Source organism: Ammospiza caudacuta, chromosome 1 (genome assembly GCF_027887145.1).
Source record: "Ammospiza caudacuta isolate bAmmCau1 chromosome 1, bAmmCau1.pri, whole genome shotgun sequence".
NCBI classification, from domain to species: Eukaryota; Metazoa; Chordata; class Aves; order Passeriformes; family Passerellidae; genus Ammospiza; species Ammospiza caudacuta.
In genome coordinates this window covers 129,285,606-129,307,768 of record NC_080593.1, presented here as the reverse complement: position 1 = coordinate 129,307,768, position 22,163 = coordinate 129,285,606, and the positions used below count along the sequence as shown (strand labels likewise).

Here is a 22,163-nt window from a genome sequence, read left to right as displayed (position 1 = left end):
ACAATGCCTTACTCTTCACTTACCAGTTACAATACACCAGCTCTGGGCATGAACTGGATGTATTTTGACATTTAAATAATGAAAGACAGCTCAACATGCGTTAAGACGGAATTTGTCCCAAAGATCAGATTGTAGATGGGTGAATTAGACAAGGCAGCAGCTGCCTGAAACCTAGAAAAATATTTATGCGTGGATCCTCCATCCTGAGTATTTTTATTTGCTGGTGTTTGGGGCACAGGCTCTGATGCCAACGCCTCTTAGTTAAAGCTCTGCTGTGTGCCCGTATGCGCCTGGATAAACTTCACTGGGTTTTGTACGTGGGCTGCACCTGCAAGGCAAAGCCTGGTGTAGAGGCACGCACACCTCTGATCTCCTTGGGTTGTGACAAGGTTTACATTTATGTTTGCAAATGCTTGGACATGTTACTTTAGGAAATGTTATGTACCTGTTTGTACATAGGATATGTCTATAGTAGCATTAGTCAGCATTTTTTCTAGTCTGATTGACTTAAAAAATAAAGTCCCAGCCCACAAAATGACAGAGGTTTGAACCAGTGCTGTGGAGTTGGTGTGTACATTGTCTTTCTTCTCCTTTCTTGGAAAGAGTGTCAATGGAAATTATAAAGTGTGTTTCCATGACTGCTGCAAATGAAAGCGTAGCAACAGTATTTCTGTTCTTTTCCTAATTAACATACAGTGATGATTAGCTTGCTGATTATATATTGGGGACCTGATCAAACAAACTGGTTTAACACCTAGAAACAGACCTAAATGTCATGTATACATGCCAATTGGATTACTTGCAGCTAAATTGCTTTTGCTGTATTTTGTAAGACACATTCTGAAAGTCAATAACAAAGAGCTAGTCATTCAGCAGGAAATTGACTTTTACTAAAAATGCTGGCTGAAGTTAAAATTTTTGGCTCAGATTTAAAATATTTGGAAAATTTATTAGGCTTATAGCTGCACTTGCAATGATGCAAAATATGGTATTAATACATTTTTATATGTGGCAAAAACTTACATTTCCCTAAAATAGCATATTTTTTCCTGGTTTATTTATCCAGGCATTACTAGGAGTACACACCAGTAAATGGCTCTACAGACAACGTTACATATTAATGATAAAATGAAATCTGAGTATTATTTCTGGTAGTTTTTGCAGAACCCTTGGTGCTTTCATTTCATGAACCTGGGCACACGTGAGGTGCCTGGAGTGCCCATGTTCAGCTGCAGCGCAGTGCTCCAGCGTGTGCTCGGGCTTTGTTCTCTGCTCTGTGCAGTGCCATAGCCACTCTTCATTCCCCCTGCATATGCAGTTGCTGGATTTTTTCCCAGCATGGCTGGAAGGTGCAATTAACAGTAATGGATACTTTGATAGGGAGAATCTTTATTTCTTCAGCCATAATAATAGCCCCTTATTTTAGGAGCTATATTGTTGAATGACAGCTACTGTTGGAGAGTAAGTGTCTACAAAAGTGGGCTCATTTGGTCAGATTCTCAGCTGGCACAGAGAGTCATATTTCCATGAAAGATAGTAAGCAATATTAATTTATGGAATCCCAGCTGGGAATCTCAATCAATTTCAATAAAAAGTAACCATCATATTTCTTTGAAGCAAGAATTACACAACCTAGCCTAAAGTGAATTTTTCTGTTTTAATAAATGTAGGTAGTCACTGGTTCATAATAAATTACATAAAATTAGAGAGTAGTCAATATTTGATTTCTTTAAAAATTTATTCCTTCCTTTTCATTGAACACAACAGAATCATTTATGTATTGTATCTCAGCATGATAGATTATATAGGAATAGTGTATTTAATACCATAAAACTATCATATAAATACAAATCACATTTTTTTCGTTAGCTAGCTCGCTTTCATTTTGAAGAAGAAATACTCAGTCAATTATAAATGAGGCTGCGCTTTCATTGGAGAGCGAAATACGTAATTTTTTTCAAGCCTCAACCATGTATAATGAAATCTCTTTTTTGAAATCCAGTCTTAAGATGGATTTTGAAACATACTGACATTTAATAAAATCTTCATTAAATTAAAATATGTTCAAATTGTTATTTCAAATCTCTATTTCAATCTAGGTGAAATTCTACATCCTGCAAAAGAGAGTCTTTAGCAAATAGTTCCTGTTAACCAATGATTTTGAAGTGTGTGTATATAAGAAAGATTTTAATTTTTGAGTATATTCTAATTGGTAACCTAATGTGTAATAATCTGTCTGGTGCTGTCTCTTCGAGAGGATCTGTAGCAGTAGTATCTCTGGGTAACTAGGAGAAAAGTTAAAGACCTCAGACTACCATTTCAAATTCAAACTCATGCCCCGTTTCTTTAATTTGTTGATGTTTTTGTAGCCCAGGTCTGGCAGTTTACCATGACATTTGTTTGGCCTCTGTGAAATGAATAAATAGTCTCTTGAGTCCTGTCCATTGACTGGGAATCTGTTAAAGAGTCTGGCATGAATGATCATGGATACCATTAGGGGCTGGTTGGAGCAAAATAGCAGAATAAGCTGAAGTTTCTGCTGTCAAAACCTTTGTAGTATTTCACTGTTGTCTGTACTTGTAATTTGATGAACAAAGCTTGTAAAGGAACATTTTAAGTACTGTAATTCAGCATCAAAAACAATCACTAACAAACAAGAGAAAGCTCTTCACTGTTTATGTCATTTTACAAATACAGCTTTGATTTCAGCTGTTAAAACTGTCTGTGTTTAATAGTAGAACCCAATGAATAATGAAAAACCCCCATGTGTGAGTATTATTAATACATATTATTAATGACATTTTGCATATTCTGAAGTAATCAGGAAAAGTCACTTTCAATTTCAATTTCCATAAAATGTTATTTTTCCAATTCTAATAAGTGCTGAACACAGCTGTGAAAGGAAAAATTAGCTGAAGAATGCCAGTTAAAAGTTCACTAAGGTTTTGTTTCACATTGTCCTGTTAGATGGTTTTGCCACAGTGTCCCTGATTCTTTTTTAAGGGCCCCTTGAGGATGCTGCTGAGGATGAAGAAGAAGAGTGCCTGTCTGAGGAAAATGATACTGTCTCAAAAGAAGACTTTCCGTTGGAGGAAAGCTTTTCTGCAGAGTTTGAGCCTGAAAATCTGAGCTGTGAAGAAGTGGAATACTTTTGTAATAAAGGTAATCATTGTAGCCAACCTCTTGAGAGAATACTGGCCAAGCTTTGTCCAATTGGTGAAAGAGATTTCTTGGTTTAAAACATACAAAAAACCCTCTTAATGCTACCTTAAAAATAGGAAAAAGAGTCACTTGGGAAATTAAGTCTGGTAAGGAATAAATATTCAAGTATGTTGAGGGACGCTTTTCAGGGACATGAATCATCTTGCCTTAGTGTTTTGCTACAAGTGTTATTTTCTACATATATAACTGTAGAGAACAGGCCCCAGAAGTCAATTATTATCAGATCTGAAGCTAGCAATGCAGCATGTCTGTTCATTGCTTTTTTGCCTAGGAAGCATTGCTAGGAAAGCAGATTGTGTCTGTAGATTCTAGGATTAAAATAGAGCTTATTATAGAATTTATTATGCACAGTAGAAAACCAGTGCTTTGTGAAAGGATAACTTTTGAAGTTGCAAATACCTTTTTGGTGTACTTGTTACTTGCGAATTGTTGGAGATTGAGGTATTTTAGCATAAGACACACCAATTCATTCTTACTTACCAGTTCAGTCTGCAAGCAGTTGTGCTACTTCCCAGTCAGCTGGCAGAAAAACACACTATTGTTATTTGGAACATTGAATTAACCTTCTTCCTGCCAGATATCTACTTGATTGCTTTATTGTTTGTCTTCTGCAGGTAAGGATGCCTATCAAATAGCTGAAGTTGTTGTGGTGGTTTTCTTCTGTTAGTCCACAAATCCCTCAGGCATTTGGATGTTGATGGTTTCTCTGTCTTTCTGTTCTTTCCTGGATATTGACATACATTTTCTCAGGATAACGTGATTGCTTCTGGTTTTGTATTACTTTCATTTGTCTTGGACAACGTTGAATAAATCCGTTTGACAAGTCAAGTGTTCTGCAGAATATCAATCCTTCTGAGAGAGTCTTCAGGCATCAGTGGCAAAGGCATTACTATGCATTTTCTATATATCCTCTATGGAGCTTCTACAGGTTCTTAATACTTAGGCAGTTACCCTAAGAGATCAAAACATTCTAATCGATAGTTTGGAATTCAGCTGCTACAAATCTTACCGTGAGGAGAGACCAGGTTATGAAAGGATTCTTTACAAACAGAAAGAACTTATTACTATTACAACTGCAATGTGAACAAATACCAGAATTACTTTGTGTTCACTGGTTCACATACCTTTCAGACACCATTTTCCTTAGCTGGAAAAAAGTTCTCCTCCTGTTACTGACAGTACTAAATAAATATTTAAATCACTATTTGCATAATTGTTACGCTGGTGTCTTTTGAATTCATCCTGTTAGCAGTGGAATACTATGTCCCACTATTGGTTCACATCATACCAGTTTGATTTAGTTACTTCTCTCTACTTCTTACTGCATTTCCAGGACCCACCACTGGAAAATAATATGGTTTTAGGTGAAATCAAGAAAAAAAAATTTTTTTTTTTTAAAACAGCAGTCAGGATTGCAAATTTACATTGAATTTCAGTTTGTCTTGGATCTTCCCTTTAAATAAACACCTCTTTCAGGGAAATCACTGAATCACTGTATTAAAGAAGATCAGGAATCAAATGGGAATACATTTAAATCTGAATCTTGATTATATGTTCTATTAAGGATATCTGCTTATTCTTCAGGCTAAATGCCTTCTGACTTCCCAGCAGATTTTGTGTTGTAGTTATAAAAGAATCTTAAGTCTCTTCAGTGCAACTGCTGCAGAAGAAGAGTTGAAAAGAAGATTTCTAAGGATCAAGGGGCACATAAAATTTCTAATGTACCTCCAGCTGAAGCCGTGTGACAAAAAGTCCCACTTTGAAGCAAATTGGAAATCTCCTTGGAAGAGGATGGAATGGGAGACTGGAAATGTGCTGGGTTTTAATTCATGTCTCAACTTCTGTTGAATGTCCTACTTCTTCAGGGTCACATCTTAAGTGTCATTAGCATGAGGCTGCCTATGTTTTTCTGAAGATAAACCCTAAGAAGACAAAACTAATCTGGAAAGCAAATAAATTTCTTTTGTGTTCTTTCTTAGTGGAAGGGTTTGTGACTCTATTATATAGTAAATACTAAAAATTAGACTAATTCTTGGGTTTTTTTTTTCATGAATCTGTTAAGAATTCCTAGCCTTTTGTTTTTCTTTGTAGTGCTTCAGTTTGAAATTAAAAGATAGTATAAGAAATAAGCTTTTCTTTTTTTCATGGAAATATTTTTAAACATCGTGAATGAAAAGTCATTATGAGAATGAAAAAAAAAAGAAAATGAGATGTGTGCCAAATAGGTTAGAGAACAAATAAAGGCAGTCTAATTTCTGTTTTGAGGGTCTGATTTTTGATTTTTCTTCTGCTCTTTGACAGTATTGGCAGCCCATAAGTGACAAATATTTCCAAATAAGGGAAAAGTAAGTGTAGATCTGTGTTTTCTCATGCAACAGGTTTCCTTTCCCCAGAAATATGTCAGAACTGGCATGGGAATCCATTATGCTATCTCTGAATTCTGTCCTTGCTAACATGGACCATTAATGGTTTTAGAATTTAAAGGTGTTTTCTTGGATATAAATTTTATCTGTCCTGTCTCCCTATTTCCCTCCCCTGGGGTTTCTTCCCAGCTGACCCAGAGCAAGAGGACAAATGAGTAGCGGGGCTTCCTGCGAGAATCAAGAGGCATGGGGAACAAGTGACACAGCTGTTGGGGAGGAGGTGTTTGTGAGGCTTCATCCATGGTATGTTTTTTATACTTACCCAGCTCTGTAAATTCAAGTACCACCTAAAACCAGGGGCTTTTTGCTGTACAAACTAGGACTGAAGGCAAAAATTACTGAAGTCACAATTCATTTTGAGGAATGAGAATAGAGGACTTACAGGTTCACAACTTGGTAACTTTGGCTTCTTGAAGAGATTTTCCTGTCAAACTGTGCCTGATGGTATTATAAGAGAGAGCGGTCCCTTACTGTCTAAATTGCGAACAGGAACTTTTATAAAGCCGTGTTTTTCCCATCTTATTTGGGTGTGTGAGATAGCTTCAGCGGAATAGTTGCCAGAATTAGGAGGTGAACGGGAAAGCCTCTGCAAAGTATGAAGCAAATTAATCACCTTGATTGAGCTACATGTCATTTTACAACTTCTCTGTTTTCAAAATTTTGCCTCTCCGCTATTACTTTTTCCTTCTCCTTTTACTTGCTTGGTGGCTTTTATGACAAGGAATCTGGAAAATTCTTTCTCTCCCACACTTCTGCAGTACCACAAAATTAACTTTTCTGCATGTGGATATTTATTCCTATGTGGTCTTCATTTACACTCAAATGTGAAGAAGTGAACAACAGTTAAAGCATGTAAATATTCAAAGCTGAAATGGAAATTACCAGCCTACTATTTGTCAGGGATTGCTTTAAGCTTCCAACTCTGTTTTTTTTTTAACCTTTTGGATGAAGATCTTCATAATTGATGGCAGTTAAGTTTGACTCGTTGGCAGTTGTGACAGTGAGATTAGGAGAAAATATTTTGGAAACAGGATAGTGGTGTTCTACTACAAATCTGTACTAATCTCTGTGTTTGAAGTAGAAACAAAAAACTTTGTAGAGGGTAGCCTTGATGATAGTGCATTACATTTTGTCAGTTTGAAAACAGCCTTTGAAAATGCTGTTTCTGTTTAGTTACTACAAATTGCTGTTCTTCTAATAAAGAGGGTATCTGATGATGCTGTCCATACAAAGACTTTATTTGCCTGGAATCTCCCTTGCTGAATATTTTTTTAAACTGTGGGTGTCTGGAATCAGAGCCTATATCAGATTAAGAATTAATCAGATTAAATTCAGATGTAGAAAATTTATTACTTAAATGCCAGTATTTGAACAGTCTGTGTAAGGAGAAAGTAGCTTCTCTCCCATGCAGAACAGAGATAGGCTGGATTTGGAAGCTAGGAGATTGGACATAAAGATTAAATTTTGTCTACTGTAGGTTGGAATAAGAAAATAAGCTGATGTTAAAAGAGGTGAGAAGTGCAATATGGCTAATAATTGCAGAAGGAAAGATAGAAGGAGGGTAGAAACAACAGAACAATACAAAGGCCAAGTTGAAGGTGATGGGGTGAGAATAAAAGTTCTAAATCAAGATTATTTATGAGGTGAAGTAGTTTATAGCTGATTTTCTAGTCTCTGATTGCTGTCATCCTGCCTAGATAATCTCAGGAAAAATAAAAATAAAGTTCTTGTCTGTTACTGCAAAAAAGTTTGCTATGCTCATATGGTGTCATCTTTTACTCTCTGTGAACAGGAAGGAGAATAGGAGCCTTGGTGACTTGATAGTGGTGGTAACTGGCTAAACTAATCCTTGTGACCTTCCTAGCAGAAGTGTTCAATGAGGGTTTTACTTTCAAAGGAAAATTTTCTTAAGCAATAAAAGAGATAATTTGAGATTAGTAGACAGCTAAGTAGCTGTGTTCACAGAAGGAAAGAGGCAATAGAGAAGAAAATAGAGGAGGTTTATAATCAAAAGAGCAAATGTTGGACTGTTTCCAGAAGAAGGAGGCAAATGAAGGAATGTCTGTATCTGATAATTAGTGAAAGAGGGCAGGTTCGTTTCTTGTTGCTGGCCAAGACAGTTGAGTCCAATTCTCCTGTCCATTGCTTGCAGTATGACTATTGCTCTTGTTCCTCGTGTTATGGGTTTTCCATGGTGACTTCAGCACAAGGCAACATTGGCACCAGCCCTCAGTGGAAGGAGATTCAGTGGCCTTAAAACTCCTGGTGGCAGATGGGAAAGCAAATGATTCTGCTCCCCAGTGTTAACTGTGCTTCAGGTGGTGACATAGGGTGATAGGGAGGATACATGAGGTGGGATGGAGAGTGATTGTTTCAGGATGCAATGATTTTTTGGTCTAGCACACACTGCTATGTATGTCTGCAGCCATATGTTTGCAGCTGGTTGAGTGGTTTGGTATCCTGATACATTGGTTATCTTTATTTGCGGGGAAAGAGGAAAATTGGGGGAATCCAGTGCAGTCTGAAACTCATACAGTTCTAAGTCAGCAAGCAGGAAACACAGGGAATATCTGGCCTGGATACTGAGTGTATACCTGGTTCTATATTCTCATATTCTTGGGCAGGAAGGGATGAATTCCAGACCTGAACTAAGTTTTCTGTTCATGTACACATAATCATGCTCATGTATGTTGTTACTAGCCTGCCTGACCAGCTTGGGAATGGAATGTTTTATGCAGGCAGGCTTGTGATTCAGAGAAACAGCTGCAGTGTGAGTTCTCATACAAGAAAGCATACACAAAGCTAAGTTCATCTCTGTATTAATCTATCCCTTCATACTTCATGTGCAAAGTTATCATGCTACCATCTATAATAACACCATGAAAATGATTTCCCTGTGTCCTTTTTTCCTCTGGAGTATGACTTTTGTCTGTGTGTATGCCTGTGTGCAACTGTGTAAAAATTCCTTCCTTCTTCCATGTTACACATGTAGTGACTAACAATGTGCCTGCTGTTTTCTGCTTCTGGATCCAACAGGAGATTTATGCTTTCTTTTCTTTATTTTCTCCCCATTTTTTTTAACCAGGAACATTTTAATCAATATTTTTTTTTCTTTTTCAGTAATGGATTTCATGACAAATTTCTACCACTTTTGCTATAGGATCAGCAGGAGGCAGCTATACCATAATCACTTTGAGCTCAATAAGGAGATCTTTACAGGCAACTTTGTTCTTATTTCTTAACGGGATTAAGAAGCTCAGCTCTTTAAATTCTTGCATATAACACTGACATTTCGAGGGTGTGTTTGGACCAAGGAGTTCAAAGAGAAAGAATAGAAAAGAAAAGCCAATATGACTTTGTTTTTTACCTTGCTGCAGGAGCAGTTTGTGCAAATCGCCTATAAGCTTATTGACCTGAATCTTTGACTCCTTGTTTTCTCTGGATTTGGCTGGAGTGTAGACACTGATAGAGCACTGATAGAGGTGATTGCACAGCCCTCGGCTTTGCTTGGCACCAGACACCCCCCCTCCCTGCGCCTGACATTATCTTTCCCTGGCAATACTTCTGCTCTGCTGCAGCTCACATTCCTTTAAATTTTTTAGATTATTTTAATTCATTGCATTTTATTTATGTAGACTTCCTGACTAAATGAAGGATACATTCATTATTTTTGTTAATCAGAGACAGGAGAGGACATGTATCTATTTTCATCTCCTAGGATAACTAGAATATGCATAAGAACTCACAGCGCTACTTCCAAGAATGCAATAGTTACATCTTACTGACTTGTCTGCATGTTTGTGACACTGTTGGATTCTCATATTCCCCAGAGTAAGGGTTCTCTTACATTTATCTGTATCACATTCAGCTGAAACAACTTTAGAAGATGAGGCCAGGGGATCTCTTCACTCTCTACAAGTACCTGACAGGAGGCTGTAGTGAGATGAGCTTCAGTCTCTTCTGCCATGCCTGCAGTGAGAGGATGAGAAAAAATGGTCATAAACTGAGACAGGGGAGATTCAGATTAAGATTAGATGTTAGAAAAGCATTTTTCACTGTTAGGCATTAGCATGGTGAGGCACTGGAATGGGTTCCCCACGGAGATGGTGCAGTCACCACCCCTGGAGGTGTTCAAGAGGTGCCTGGATCTGCCTCTGGGTGATGGGGTTTAGGGGTTACAGTGGCAGTGCTGGGTGGTGACAGCTGGACTGGATGGTCTTAAAGGTCTCTTCCAACCTTAATGATTCTATGATTCTGATCTTCTGTACTTTTTGTCAGATGCTGAATATGGACAAAGAAAGGAAGGGGCTTCTCTGATGACAGCCTTTGAACAAGGCTATGTCAGAATTAGATTGGATTCTAGTAGGGTGAAAGGGAATCTTTTTCATCTGAACATCAGCATTTGCTTTGTGTCTTAACTCTTATGGTTTCTCATTTTTTCCTGCTACTGGAGCTCAGAGGACCACCTGTTTTCTTTCTAGAACAGAAAAGAGATATCTGAAAAGGTTGAAGTGTTCTTTGTTTTTTTTCCCCCACCATTCACTAGAGAGCATGTAAGGGCTTCCAAAACAAAAAGTACAAGATTTTCCATTCTGTAACTTTTTTTTTATTTACTGCTAACCCATGTTTAAACCTGTCAGGCCATATTTTCAGTCCTGCTTAAAACTATGTAAGTATTAACATCAACTTTAGTTGGATAAAAATTTGACCTAAGTTAAACAAGCAAACCCTTCTTCTAATCAGGACATTGAATAATTGGTCATCAAGCAGAAAATTATATCTCAAAAAGAAACTAAAAATCTATTTTTCAAGAAATAAATACATAGATCTAAATAGAAACATTATTTTAACTGTACAGAATTAAAAAGTGAAAGGAACACTTAAACAGCTTACTCAACTTTAAGCAGTTTATCAAAGCAACTCCAGCCTTTTCAGTCAGCACATTTTGGTTTTCTCAAGAACAATGAAATTGTGAATTCTATCTCAGCTAGGGATATAATTCATGAAGGGATTATTTGGTTACAACAAGTAGTGTAATGTCCTCTTTCTAGAAAGTCACAAAACTTGAACTTGGAATGACTTAAATTTGAGGTCAAATTTGACAGAATATGAATTGCAAATTAATAGGGATAATCTTCTTTAAAACATGGGATGCATAAATGACGAATTTCACCACATGTTCTTAGTTCAGGTGTACTCTGCATCTGTTTCTAATTTTGTTTATAATGAAGGTCCATTTTGTCTCTTTCTTGTCTTATTTGGTGGTCCTGACACAAAAATTCTGCATATGATTGCAGAGTTCTAAGACATGGCTGAAAAAATTCTTGTCAACCCAGGCCTAAAAAGCAGCCTTACTCACAGGTTGTGTACTATATGGGTATATTTGCAGTAATTTATCTCTGAAAGGATCAGTAAAAATAAATAAAGCAAGTGCCACAATTATGTCATCATTGGATAAATATTGATAAGACAAATATTATTGCTGGATAGAGAAAAAGAAGCATGAATTTTTGACTGCTAAATATTTTTTGGGGGTTTGACTCACAGAAGCCTAGACTGGTTTTGAAATCATGTGTAATACAACATGCATGTAGGAACACACCTGTAGTGATAGGGAATGGGTTGCTTTTGATATTGAACCATCTGAAAGGATGTTTATGTCAAATAAAAACATCCAGTTGTTTTCAAAAAATTAAATTAAGATTTCACTATATAGGAACAGGTACCTTTTGCTACTATTTATGTAGCCATGTGTGGAAGTCACATAAAAACTGGATTTGTCTATGATAGTGATTTCAGCTGCAAAGTATAAAATGAGATGTTCGTGGTTGGATGAAGAATTCTTATAGGAGATTGAATATTTCTGCAGTAGGGATGAAACAGAATTGTTATATAATTAAATTGAAATATGAATGTGCAGAAAAGCCTTCAAATTAGAATTCGAAATTTGTTAGAATTTCTCTGAAGTAATCTCTCTCTTCTGCTTCAGGCTGGTTTAGAATCTCATGATTGGTGATTTCCATTGAACTAATTTTTGAAAATTTTATTTAGCAGCACTGTCTATTTGTGGCATGTCAATATCTTTTAAAATGTGCTTCTGCTGCTTTTCTAACCTCGTGCTTAGAGCTATGTAGGTTGAACCCCAGCCTAGTACTTGCATATGTCTAATAGAGTTCTTGTATTTGAAGTTTTAATGGGGAAAGATTGAAAAGATGCTAGACTTATTTTTGCTTGTTTTAAAAACTGATAGAAGCTCTCAAGTAGCCAGTATATCTAAATGATGCTCATTTGTAGTACGGGTCTTTAGAGTTTCTCCCTAAAAATTGGAATAGATATATATATATGTGTGTGTGTGTGTGTGTATGTACACATATATACATATATATATTTAAAATCCATTAATAAAAAGAAAGTCAGGAATACAATTTAGAGAATACTTTCACTGTTCTGCAGGAAATATATTTGAATGAGTGATCCTTGTCTTGAAAGGACTTCAAAAGCAAACAGTGGCGATAATGAGAACATATCAAACATGTAGAGAAGAGAAGAGGAAGGCCAGACTCAATGTAGGTGAATGTGCTGCACAGCAGTGTCTTATCCCAGGAGAAAAGTGCTGTAGCTGAAATGGTCAGAAATAATTGACACTGCTTCTTAACATGACCACTGTGCTGAAATGTAATGTGTCAAGATGTCATTTTATTAAACAAAGTGGTGATTTTAATAGTAACCAAAATAGTTTCATAACACTATTTTGGAGAGCTAATGGCTAGCACATATGTGGGCACTTGCCAACACTTGAATATTCACAGACTGATCCTAAAAATTAGGGAAAGAGACAATGCATTGTTTCTGGGACTTTCTGGACAAATAATTCTAAGAGTGCTTAGGGCAAATGGAAACATACAGTTATTTCAAATGAGGTTTATCCCAGGAGAAATTATGATTGTTAATCAGCATGACAGAAAACAATAATTGCTTGCAAAGAAGCAAAGTATTGAGGTGATTAATATAATCTGAAATAAAATGCAGTAGATTAACTTGTTCAAGTGTGGGTTTCTTTCAGGTACATTACCAAATCAATCATCTGAGGGCCTGAGTTTGCTCATACTTTTTGTATTTGTCGAGTAGCATGTCTCGGTTGATTTTTATGGACTTCACTGAAATTATTTCTGATATATATCAGATTAATTGATAACTGTCTGGTAGTGATAGGGCCAGATCTCTTCCTCTGTCTCTCTGTCTCTCTGTCCTTGCAAGGTTTGTAGAGGAAACCCATTTGCATGGCACTGTACCCACTGTAGTTGTTTATCTTGTCCTCGTATCATTTGGCAAATATGAAAAAGTGTGGAAGCATCCCTCCCATATATTTTAGTATCTTTATTCTCAGAGTTCTATTACCATTCCAAAAGCTTAAATATTTTATTTGCATTATTTTATACCCAGAATGATTTATATCTGCAGAAACCTGTATTGCTACTAAATTACAGTTAAATATACACATAGAATACTTTAAAAAGAGATAATCCACAAGAAGGTTAGTTAAGGCCTATTAGATGTCATTGGTATGCTTAAGAATAGTATGTGCTGCTAAAAAGTATGCTACATTGAATGAATTAAGTGTTTGTATTACAAGTTGTATATGGTTTATTTCAAAGTTAGTGAGTATGGCTTTTGAAGAGAGGTTCCTGGCAACAATCCTCAGCTTACAGCGTGTTTCTTAGGATTCAAGAGCAGGATTATCAGTGTGTGTAAGCTCTGTTACTGGTTGCAGGCATTGAGATAAAGCAAATAACAAAGGGCAGTTTTTGATTGCTGATCTATAGTTTCTGAAGCTCTGGCATCTAGTTCGTATGTGTAGTCTCAGAATCCTTGTTTGGTTGGATCTAGAATTACTGCTGCTGTGGACTGTGGCAGAAAAGAGCAGGCACCCTCCCCCTTCACAGCCAGTCACGCTGGTCTGTCACCATCCATGAGGTTATGTCCTTGCCAAATGAAGGTCTACAGTGAGCGACTCCCCAAGTCTTTGCATTGCATCTCTTTTCTCTTTTGGCAATACAGAGTGCTACAGGCTTTGCAGCAATTTATTCCTGTACTGATTTATTATAATTGAGAAGTAATGTTTCACTCTGAACAGCTGCATGAGAATGTTAACAATTTGAGTTTACATTTTTGCTGCCAGGAAGAGGGAAAACAAACTGAATTTCAAACTTTTATTGTTCTCTCACTCTACTAGAAGCTGCTCTGTGCTTTTTGTGACTGGTACAGTCCTTCACCCAAAGCTATTTTGTCTGATGATAAAACCATGAGTGTATGAAGCTTGCATGTTTTTCATCTCTTTTATGACCTTATCTTTTGTGAGTGGTTCCTGTGAAGGTATCCTAACTATAGGAAGCACCTGGTAAACATATGTGATATCTATGCCATGATAAGCAGTTGTGAACAAGAAAGTAGATCTGTCAGTTCTGAACTGTTCATTGTTAAAAATACTTTGTTGATTTAGCTGATTGCAAAATACATTATAGAGTGCCTAGCAGCTGTTATAACCTTCCTAGTCAAGAAAGTTCAATAGTTATATTGTATAAGACTTTCTGTAAGAGCCTAGTACTGATAGGAACAACATGGATTAAAACAGCAGGATTGAGAAGAACTGCTAACCCATGTGCTTCTATAAAATACCACAACTACTTGTGGTACAAGCTGATTAAGTACAAATTGGGAAGTCTTTAATTTGTTAAAAAGATTAAAGTGAAATTACTTGTTAATATTCAAGTCTCTCTTTTCCTACTTGTCAGTGTTGTCAGAGAAGTTGGAGTTCTCTCTCTTATGCTTCTGGTAATATGTCTCTTTTACAGTCTTCAGATTTCCTGACCAACTTTACCACCTTGAATTACAGTGAATTATCTATTAGATAAACATTAGGCTATTTAAACCACATTAAAAAAACTTGAACTGTTTTTGAATGCTGTCAAGATGAAGGTCAAGATGAAAATTCTATCCACATTACTTATTGAAGTTATTTGAATAAGATGGGTTTTTTTTTTCCTCTTAGTTAAGCAGTATTTTGTGTATTCAGCATTTCAGCATAAGTCAGAGATTTGTTTCCCCCAACTTTAGCTGACTAAAGATAGGTTCCTAGTCTAAGCTGTGTGTTTAAGAGGATGATTAATTTCAGCTCTCTCAGACACCAAGAGGGGTCTTATATCTCAGGCATCCTAGAATAGGATAAATCACTTAGGAGGTTTCTTTCTTCCCTACCTATGGGAGGGTCTACATAAGTAGCCTGGACTAGCTTAACTTTCAGGCATCTAAGGTTAGAGGTGATGAGTTCTGCCAAAAGTGTAACTTAAATACCAAGTACAGAGAAGTAGTGGAAATTCCAGTAGATTTACTTGACTAATGACTGAACATAGTTTATGGTATTATGTGTGCTTACTCATAAAAGTATTTTTTCATGCAATGGTCATTTAAAGGACAAAATTCACTTACCAGGCTTGGTTGCTAAGAAGCAACTGCTTAAACGTGCTTAAACAGAAGCAGGTTTTGGTTCATTTTAGAGTACTTACACCACTCTTTGATGTTGATGGGAAAAAGTTACTTATCCTTTAACTTAACTACAAAGTATAATTGGGCAGCAAAGTAAAGAAAAAGTGTGAGAAAACCCAAAATAATGGGATTAGAAAGGAATCAACAAGTTAGTAGCACATGGGTAGCATATATAGGCAAAAAGGATTTGATTGGACTTGGAAGAAATAAATAATTAATTTCCTGGATCCATTTAAATGTCTATACCTGTAAATTGAAGAAAAATGTAATCAGTTGGAAAATAAATATAAAAAATAATCTTGTTGAGAGACTGAAAAGTAGTCAGTGACTGAACAGAAAGAGTAAACAATGGAAAGAAAATAAAATCTGAAAGGAAATAAACTCCTTTGTGTGCTAAACAAATGTTAGCTGCTAAAATAGCTTTAAGTAGGGGGAACGAAAAAAGCTTTGTTATCAACTCTTCTGCTAAGCCTCCTTTTGGGTTTTTAAAGTTTCAGTGTCTCCAGCACCAAATGGATTGTCTTGGTTGCACATTTCAATCTGACATTGATGCTCAGCTGAGCCTGGGATAGACTTCACTCCCTGGTGGATTCGGAAATTGACAGTAATGTACCATTTCTTGGTTTCACTAGCAGATTGGAGTAGCTTGGGAGAACAGGAGAAATCAGTGTGGTGATATTTCAGGTGTGTGATGCATGCATTTGGCAGTTGGGAATAATAGAAAATATCAATGAAAATAGTTGATAATACTTCTAGATGCAAAGCAAAGTTTTCCTTAATGTAAATTCTACACATTTAATCTACTCTATTTGCACAAGACATGCATCAATTCATTAAAACCTGACTGTGAAAACCATGTAACACTGTACTTAATGAAACACTGAAAAAACAAGTTAATGGAAATTTATGTAGTCTACTAACATACATCTTCAGATTTTTTCCTCATCTCCCAGATACTTAATTACTGTGTACTATACTTTTTGTACCTTAGCTGTCGTTCTGTCCTTTTGCTTTTCAGCCCAATCTTTTCCCTCTTTCCTCTTTTAATGTTAGTAGTTTCTTTTGTTTATGCTCTGGTTAGTTGCACTGGCTGGAAGAATGCTGAAATTTACAAGCTAATGCCAGGTTGGCATATATTGTAATCTGGAAAAACATAGTATTTTTGAGGTTCAGTTGTCCAATTATCTGTGCTTCTTTTCTGTCTAAAACAATTACTATTTCTAAATTTTGCTGTTATTGTCCTGATTTAGTACATACAGCTCTGTTATATACAGTGGAAGTAAAACATTTGCATTCTCTACAAAGAACATTTTCAGAACTGTCTGTGTTGGTTATACATCTTGAGTTAGAAAACTAGAATTGTCCTTGCTGTGAATTGCTTTCCAACATTTTTAAGAAAACTGGCATTGATTATGTCAGGTCTCAACTGAGGAAAATTTTTTTCTCTCCACTGAAGACAAAAAAGCTGCTTTAAGTTGCTATAGAAAATGTAGAAAATAGAGAATATAGAAAAATGAAGGTAAAATTGTCAAATAGGTTCTCCAGTCCACCGAAAGAAAGCAGAGGTCTGATTACTACAAAGTAACTATAAAAATGCTAATTCAAAATAGGCTAGTTGCTTAAAAACAAATAATTGCTAAAACTGCTTAGCAGAAACTTGATAGCTTTTTCAGCACATGAGTATCTTTAGTACTTTCTTCTGAAAGATAACTTCAGATTGAACTGAAGCATGTGAACTTCAAATGCCTGGCTACCATTACACAGTCAATTTGACACAAAAATGATACTCGATATTTATGTTGTATTCAAGTTTTTTTTACATACTACAAGTGCATAAGAATATTCCGGACTATGTTTTTAGTACCACAAGTTCACTGAACTGTAGTTTTGTAATCAAACTCTGGAGTGATTATAATATTGTGTTTGTGTGAGTAGTAGTTTATCAGGCTCTTAGACTTCATATTTGAAAAACTGTGTTTTATGAATGCAAGGAAGAATGGGTTATTATGAGACTTTACATGTGCACATGAAGTTAATACTTTATAGTGTTTGTATATAATCATGTACTTGAAAGCTCTGGGTCACAATCTTATCCAGTATAAATATAGCTCCAGTGATAACGTATGGGGATCTGGCATAGTTTCTTGTAATCACATTTCTTTACCTATGTTGCTAATTAAAGCTTTTGTTATCATGAGTGGGGAAAAAATTACATGTTACTGCTTAATTGCTGTGCTTTTTGCTCCTTCTTAGTCTCCTGTTGTTAAATCAACAAAGGGTCTGATTTTTCAGTTTGTAAAATACACAGTATTTGTTTTTCTACTGCTATCACTTTTTTCTGGGAGATCATTTTTTAAAAAGTGTCCTTCAAGTTTGATAAAAAAATTAAATCATAATCAGTCCTGTTTGACTGAAGTAGTTAATTTCGTAGATTTTTTTTTCCTTTCAATTCTTCTTAGTGTCTTCCTATGCATGAGTTTCTTGGAGAGGTTAGTGTTAAAAAAAAAAAAAAACAACAAGCAAATCTACAAATGAGTAAATTCCAAACCTGGAAAAGCCTTTAGTGATGTCACTTAATGTGTTACTATGGCCAGAGTGTTTTGTGTTAATACCCTCGTCGTCAATATGGTTTTCATAATGCTTATTTCAAAGTATTTTGGCATGGAACTTGCCTAGTGTATTTTTTTACCTGAAGCAACCTGAACTGCTTGTTTCCCTTTCAACAAGCAGTTCTTCAAATAAAAATTAAATGGTCATCTCTAAAAATTTAACCTTATCATAATTTTCTGTGTGTCCTGTATATGACCTGGTTAAGAATAGTAACAGAAGGCAGACAGACATTTTTGGGTACTTCTGGATGGTGAAAATCCAAAAATTCATCAGAAATGTAGCATTTCTTTAAATAAAGCTTGATAGGGAGAAAATTACTTTAGGAACCTGCTAGTACATTATGATTTTAAGGGCAAATTCCTTAAATGGTGAAATACCATGGATTAGCTTTTCACTAGTTTTGTGAAAAAGCAAAATGTTTAGTGGACCATGTTTTTGTTCTGAGTGTCATTTATTTGCAGCACATAAGAAACATTCAGGTGTCAATTAAAAAAACTAGAAAATCCATAACTGAAAGCAAATGTTCCTGGGGGCTCATGAGCTGATTTCTTTCTCTCCTTAGTACCTACAGACTCAGTGACTTTATGTGCTTTGTTTTACAGAATTGTGACTCTGTTTTTCAACCATATGGAGTAAACACTGTTTTCCAAGATTTTCTCTCCACAGAACTGGAAGTACTGGATACTCAGGGCTTCTTTGAGTTAGTGGGAACTCACAAATGTTTACATGTCAAATATTTTTTTCATTTTCTCTTTGTTTATAGACATGCATATGTTTTCATTTAGGCATATAAGCAGTTTGGATATTACAGGAGCTTTGCTTTAAAGTCACTATTGGAATATGTCAATACTGTATTTTTTGGTGGTTTTTCAGGCAGTGAAGAAGGCATCCAGGAGGCAGCAGAATCTGATGGTGACGCAAGGTCAGAGAAACCAGGGCAACTTGCTGTGGAGACTCAAGACTGGGATGGGCCAGGTAGGGAGAAACAACTGAAAGCCAAGAGAATTTTTTTGAAGTAGACTTCAATATTTGTTAATTTCATTATTTTAGTAGATTGTTGTGCTTCGCATTTATTTTTAATGGACTGCCTCTTTTATGATCCTTTGGGTTCCGGATATTGACAGGTAAGTACTAAGATGACATTCTCATGTTAAAAAAAATGGCTTTTGTTCTACCATTTTGTAAAATGTTCAACATAAAATGCCTTATGTACTTGTTTGATGTAAAGGAAAATTTTCTTGCTGCTTAGAATTTTAGTATTAAAATTTCTCAGTAAATTCTTTCTTCTGTGATTGAATTAAGGGAAAAGCACTTCTGCTCTGTTTTCTGAGGTCAGAAGGTCTCTTCTCAAGCTTTGTGCCCCCGTTTAGCAACATGTTCAGCTTAACAAATAGATACGATGTCTACTAACATTTTCAAGGAGCTTTTTTTACCTGTTTGAGCCTGATAGAAATCATTTAGCACACCTGCTCATTGGTTTCAGTGGAAAGAGAAACTCAGAGTGCATTCAGTGAAGCATACTTCTCATTAAAACAGTAATTCAAGGTAACATTTTCTGCTATGTAAGTGAAGATGGTGCAAGCATAACATTGCTAAGATGTAATGGTAATGTGGCAATACTTTCAAGTATCTGTTCCATATAAATATGTAAAACCTCTCTTGTACTGTAAAAATACCTAAGGCAAAGGGGTAAATTGTATTTCTCAATTAGGCAATTCTGCAGTTGAATGCAGTGTTTTCATGGGCATGGACTTGGGAATAGGCCTTAAAAATCCATTATATTGACCATAATTTAATAAAACTGTTGCAAAATGTGGATCTGAAGCCAAAAACACTCTAGCAATAGCTGTATCTCTTATGGAAATTTTCCCTCAAAAGGATGAGCACATCAGAAGAGAGTTCCAGAATCATTCTATCAATAATTTATAATGCAATAATAATATTTCATTAGAAAAATTCCTATATTTCAATCACATTTTCATCCTTGCTTGATTTTGCAAATTACTGTATGCTCTTCATGAAGAGAAGAACAAAACTAATGGCAATTTTCTGAAACCAGTAGCTGGAAAATACAATGCAAACAAAAATGAAGACATAGTATATCTAATTCTTATGATATCATTTAAAATGTTTTTCATGATAATACACAAAGAACTTGATATTCTATATAAAGCACTAATGGTGTTATATGAAAACAAGGTTTAGTATCACGCTACTGTACATGTAAAATAATGCAAAATATATATATGGGTGTAGCAGAATGGCCTTTTCTAGCTGCATAGCAGATTTAAAGGCTGTCAGTAATTACCATATGGCTTATTTTTAATTTCATTATAAATTAGGTCTATCTGAAATTTGTAATTTTTGTTGCATGTTTTTGTGTTTTTCAGCATATATGAATGTGCATTTTGTGGTCTGTTACTGCTTTTTATATTTGCTACCTTATTGAGAAGTTTCTGAAATCTTTTCTGACACTGTGGAGCAAAAGGAGATCTTTTCATTTTGTTGGGAAAAAATTCAGTTAAACAGTAGGATGAATGTACTTCTTGTAATATTTATTGATAGTTTTGACATGGGATAAGACAGAAATCAAAGCTAAATGTGGAAAAATTTCTTTTGACTTCTGAAAACTGATGACCACTTGATATAGATGTATCAGCATCTATATTTAATTTAAATATTGATTCTTTACAAGGGTATAATACATATGAAAAAATAATGGATATATACCACATACCATTCTCTACATCACACATGAAATGAAGCTGGTTACTATTGACATGGAAAAAGAAGCAATCAGCAGAAGATCATCTTCAGCCATGCAGTAGAAAGATAACATCTTCACGTGTTTTGGAAAAAAACCCAAAAACCAAAGCATGAAATATTTTGCTTATTTAGGAATTTATTTTAGTGCAGCACAAACCGAGCCATCAAAAACTTTGATGCAGAAAATTTACCAACTGTCAGTAGAGGCACAACCTCAAAGGGCAGATGATGATGAATTCTTTGTTATCTTATCTGCCTCTGGTCTCCTTGGCTTCTCTGGTAAGGAAAGTTCCATCTCTGAGAGGTGGAGCCTCTCAGAATCCAACAACTGTGTTCTGCATGATACAAGTTGCTGTCAACTGATAATGTGAACTGTGACAACTCAGGAATTTATATAAATAGTAGAGCTGTTTTGTTATTTTAATATTTTATGTCTTTTTTTAGCACTAAGGGAACATAGTGTGACTTTCAGAGCCAGTACTTGTCAAGAACTGAAAAATTAAACTTCTGGCATTAATTAGAGTTTTATTTTATTTGAAAATTTGCATTATCCACGTGCATTCTTAAGTCTTTGTAATTAGTTTTTTTTTGGAAAAACAATCTAAAGTTAAATGTGCTGTAGGTTCAAAGAATTTCTGCTGAAGCAATATTTCAGATCAGACTCCTGTGACCTTCATTGACCATCAAGGAATTTCAGAGACAGTGCCTACTCTGTGTAGCCACTTTGAGGGTTACCTGAATATTTTTCAACTACCTTCAGTTTTCACTGTTATTATTTTTAATTTTTAAAAATTCCTGTTCTGTGAAACTGCTGTGAAATAATGGAAACTTAGGTCAATACTGTCTGTGAACACACAGTGAAGGGCCTGATCCTTGTTCTGTTATAGCCAACAGCAAAAGTCCAAGGAATAGAAAGCATGAACAGCAAGACTGGGTTTAAATGCATTTTATGTAAAAAGATTTATTTTTAAATGTGAAAAAAGAGGTGATTCTATGATCTTATGTCTGCTGTTTGCCTTGGTACGTGGATTTACATAGTTGTGTAGCTTTGTGTTATTGATAGGATGTCAGTGCATGTGAGGGCAATGCTTTAAGACATAACAAACAGAAAGATCTCCTACATGGGTTCTGCAGATCACCCATCATATTAGAGAATATGATCATTCTGGTTTCTACTGAATGTATGCCTCATGCTTCCATAGCAGAACTTCCTTAAAATCTCTTAAAATTTTAGACTGGGCACCTCAATTAAAATATTGTTAAGCCAAGTATAAGGAAATGATATATTCAATGGCATATTGAAAGATAAATTGTTTATAGATTTGGAAATGAATGCATGTTTACCATTATTCCGTGGTCATGCTTGCAGTGGTGGATACAAGTTCAGTCCAACATACTTGTTATTGTAAGAGACAGCAAATATGAACTCTATGAAAAAAGGAGAAAAGGTTTGAATTCAGAAGTATCAATTATAGCTTGGAAGAGTTTAGGAACAATTTCCAAAAGCTAAAATAAAAATGAAGGCCATGTTCATATTGTCTAGAAGGTAATATCCAGAAAAATCTAAGTGGTTGTAACCAGATGCTAGGAGCTATAATC

At 35.5% G+C, this 22,163-nt stretch overlaps 1 protein-coding gene across 1 annotated transcript in view; it reads left to right on the top strand.

The window, feature by feature from the left end:
• ZFPM2 (zinc finger protein, FOG family member 2) overlaps positions 1–22,163 on the top strand; it is a 308,278-nt gene that overhangs the window by 54,115 nt on the left and 232,000 nt on the right. Inside the window, exons 2-3 of the mRNA XM_058809042.1 lie at positions 3,004–3,162; positions 18,672–18,773. Coding sequence (XP_058665025.1) covers positions 3,004–3,162; positions 18,672–18,773 — 261 coding nt within the window. The remainder of the gene's footprint in view (positions 1–3,003; positions 3,163–18,671; positions 18,774–22,163) is intronic.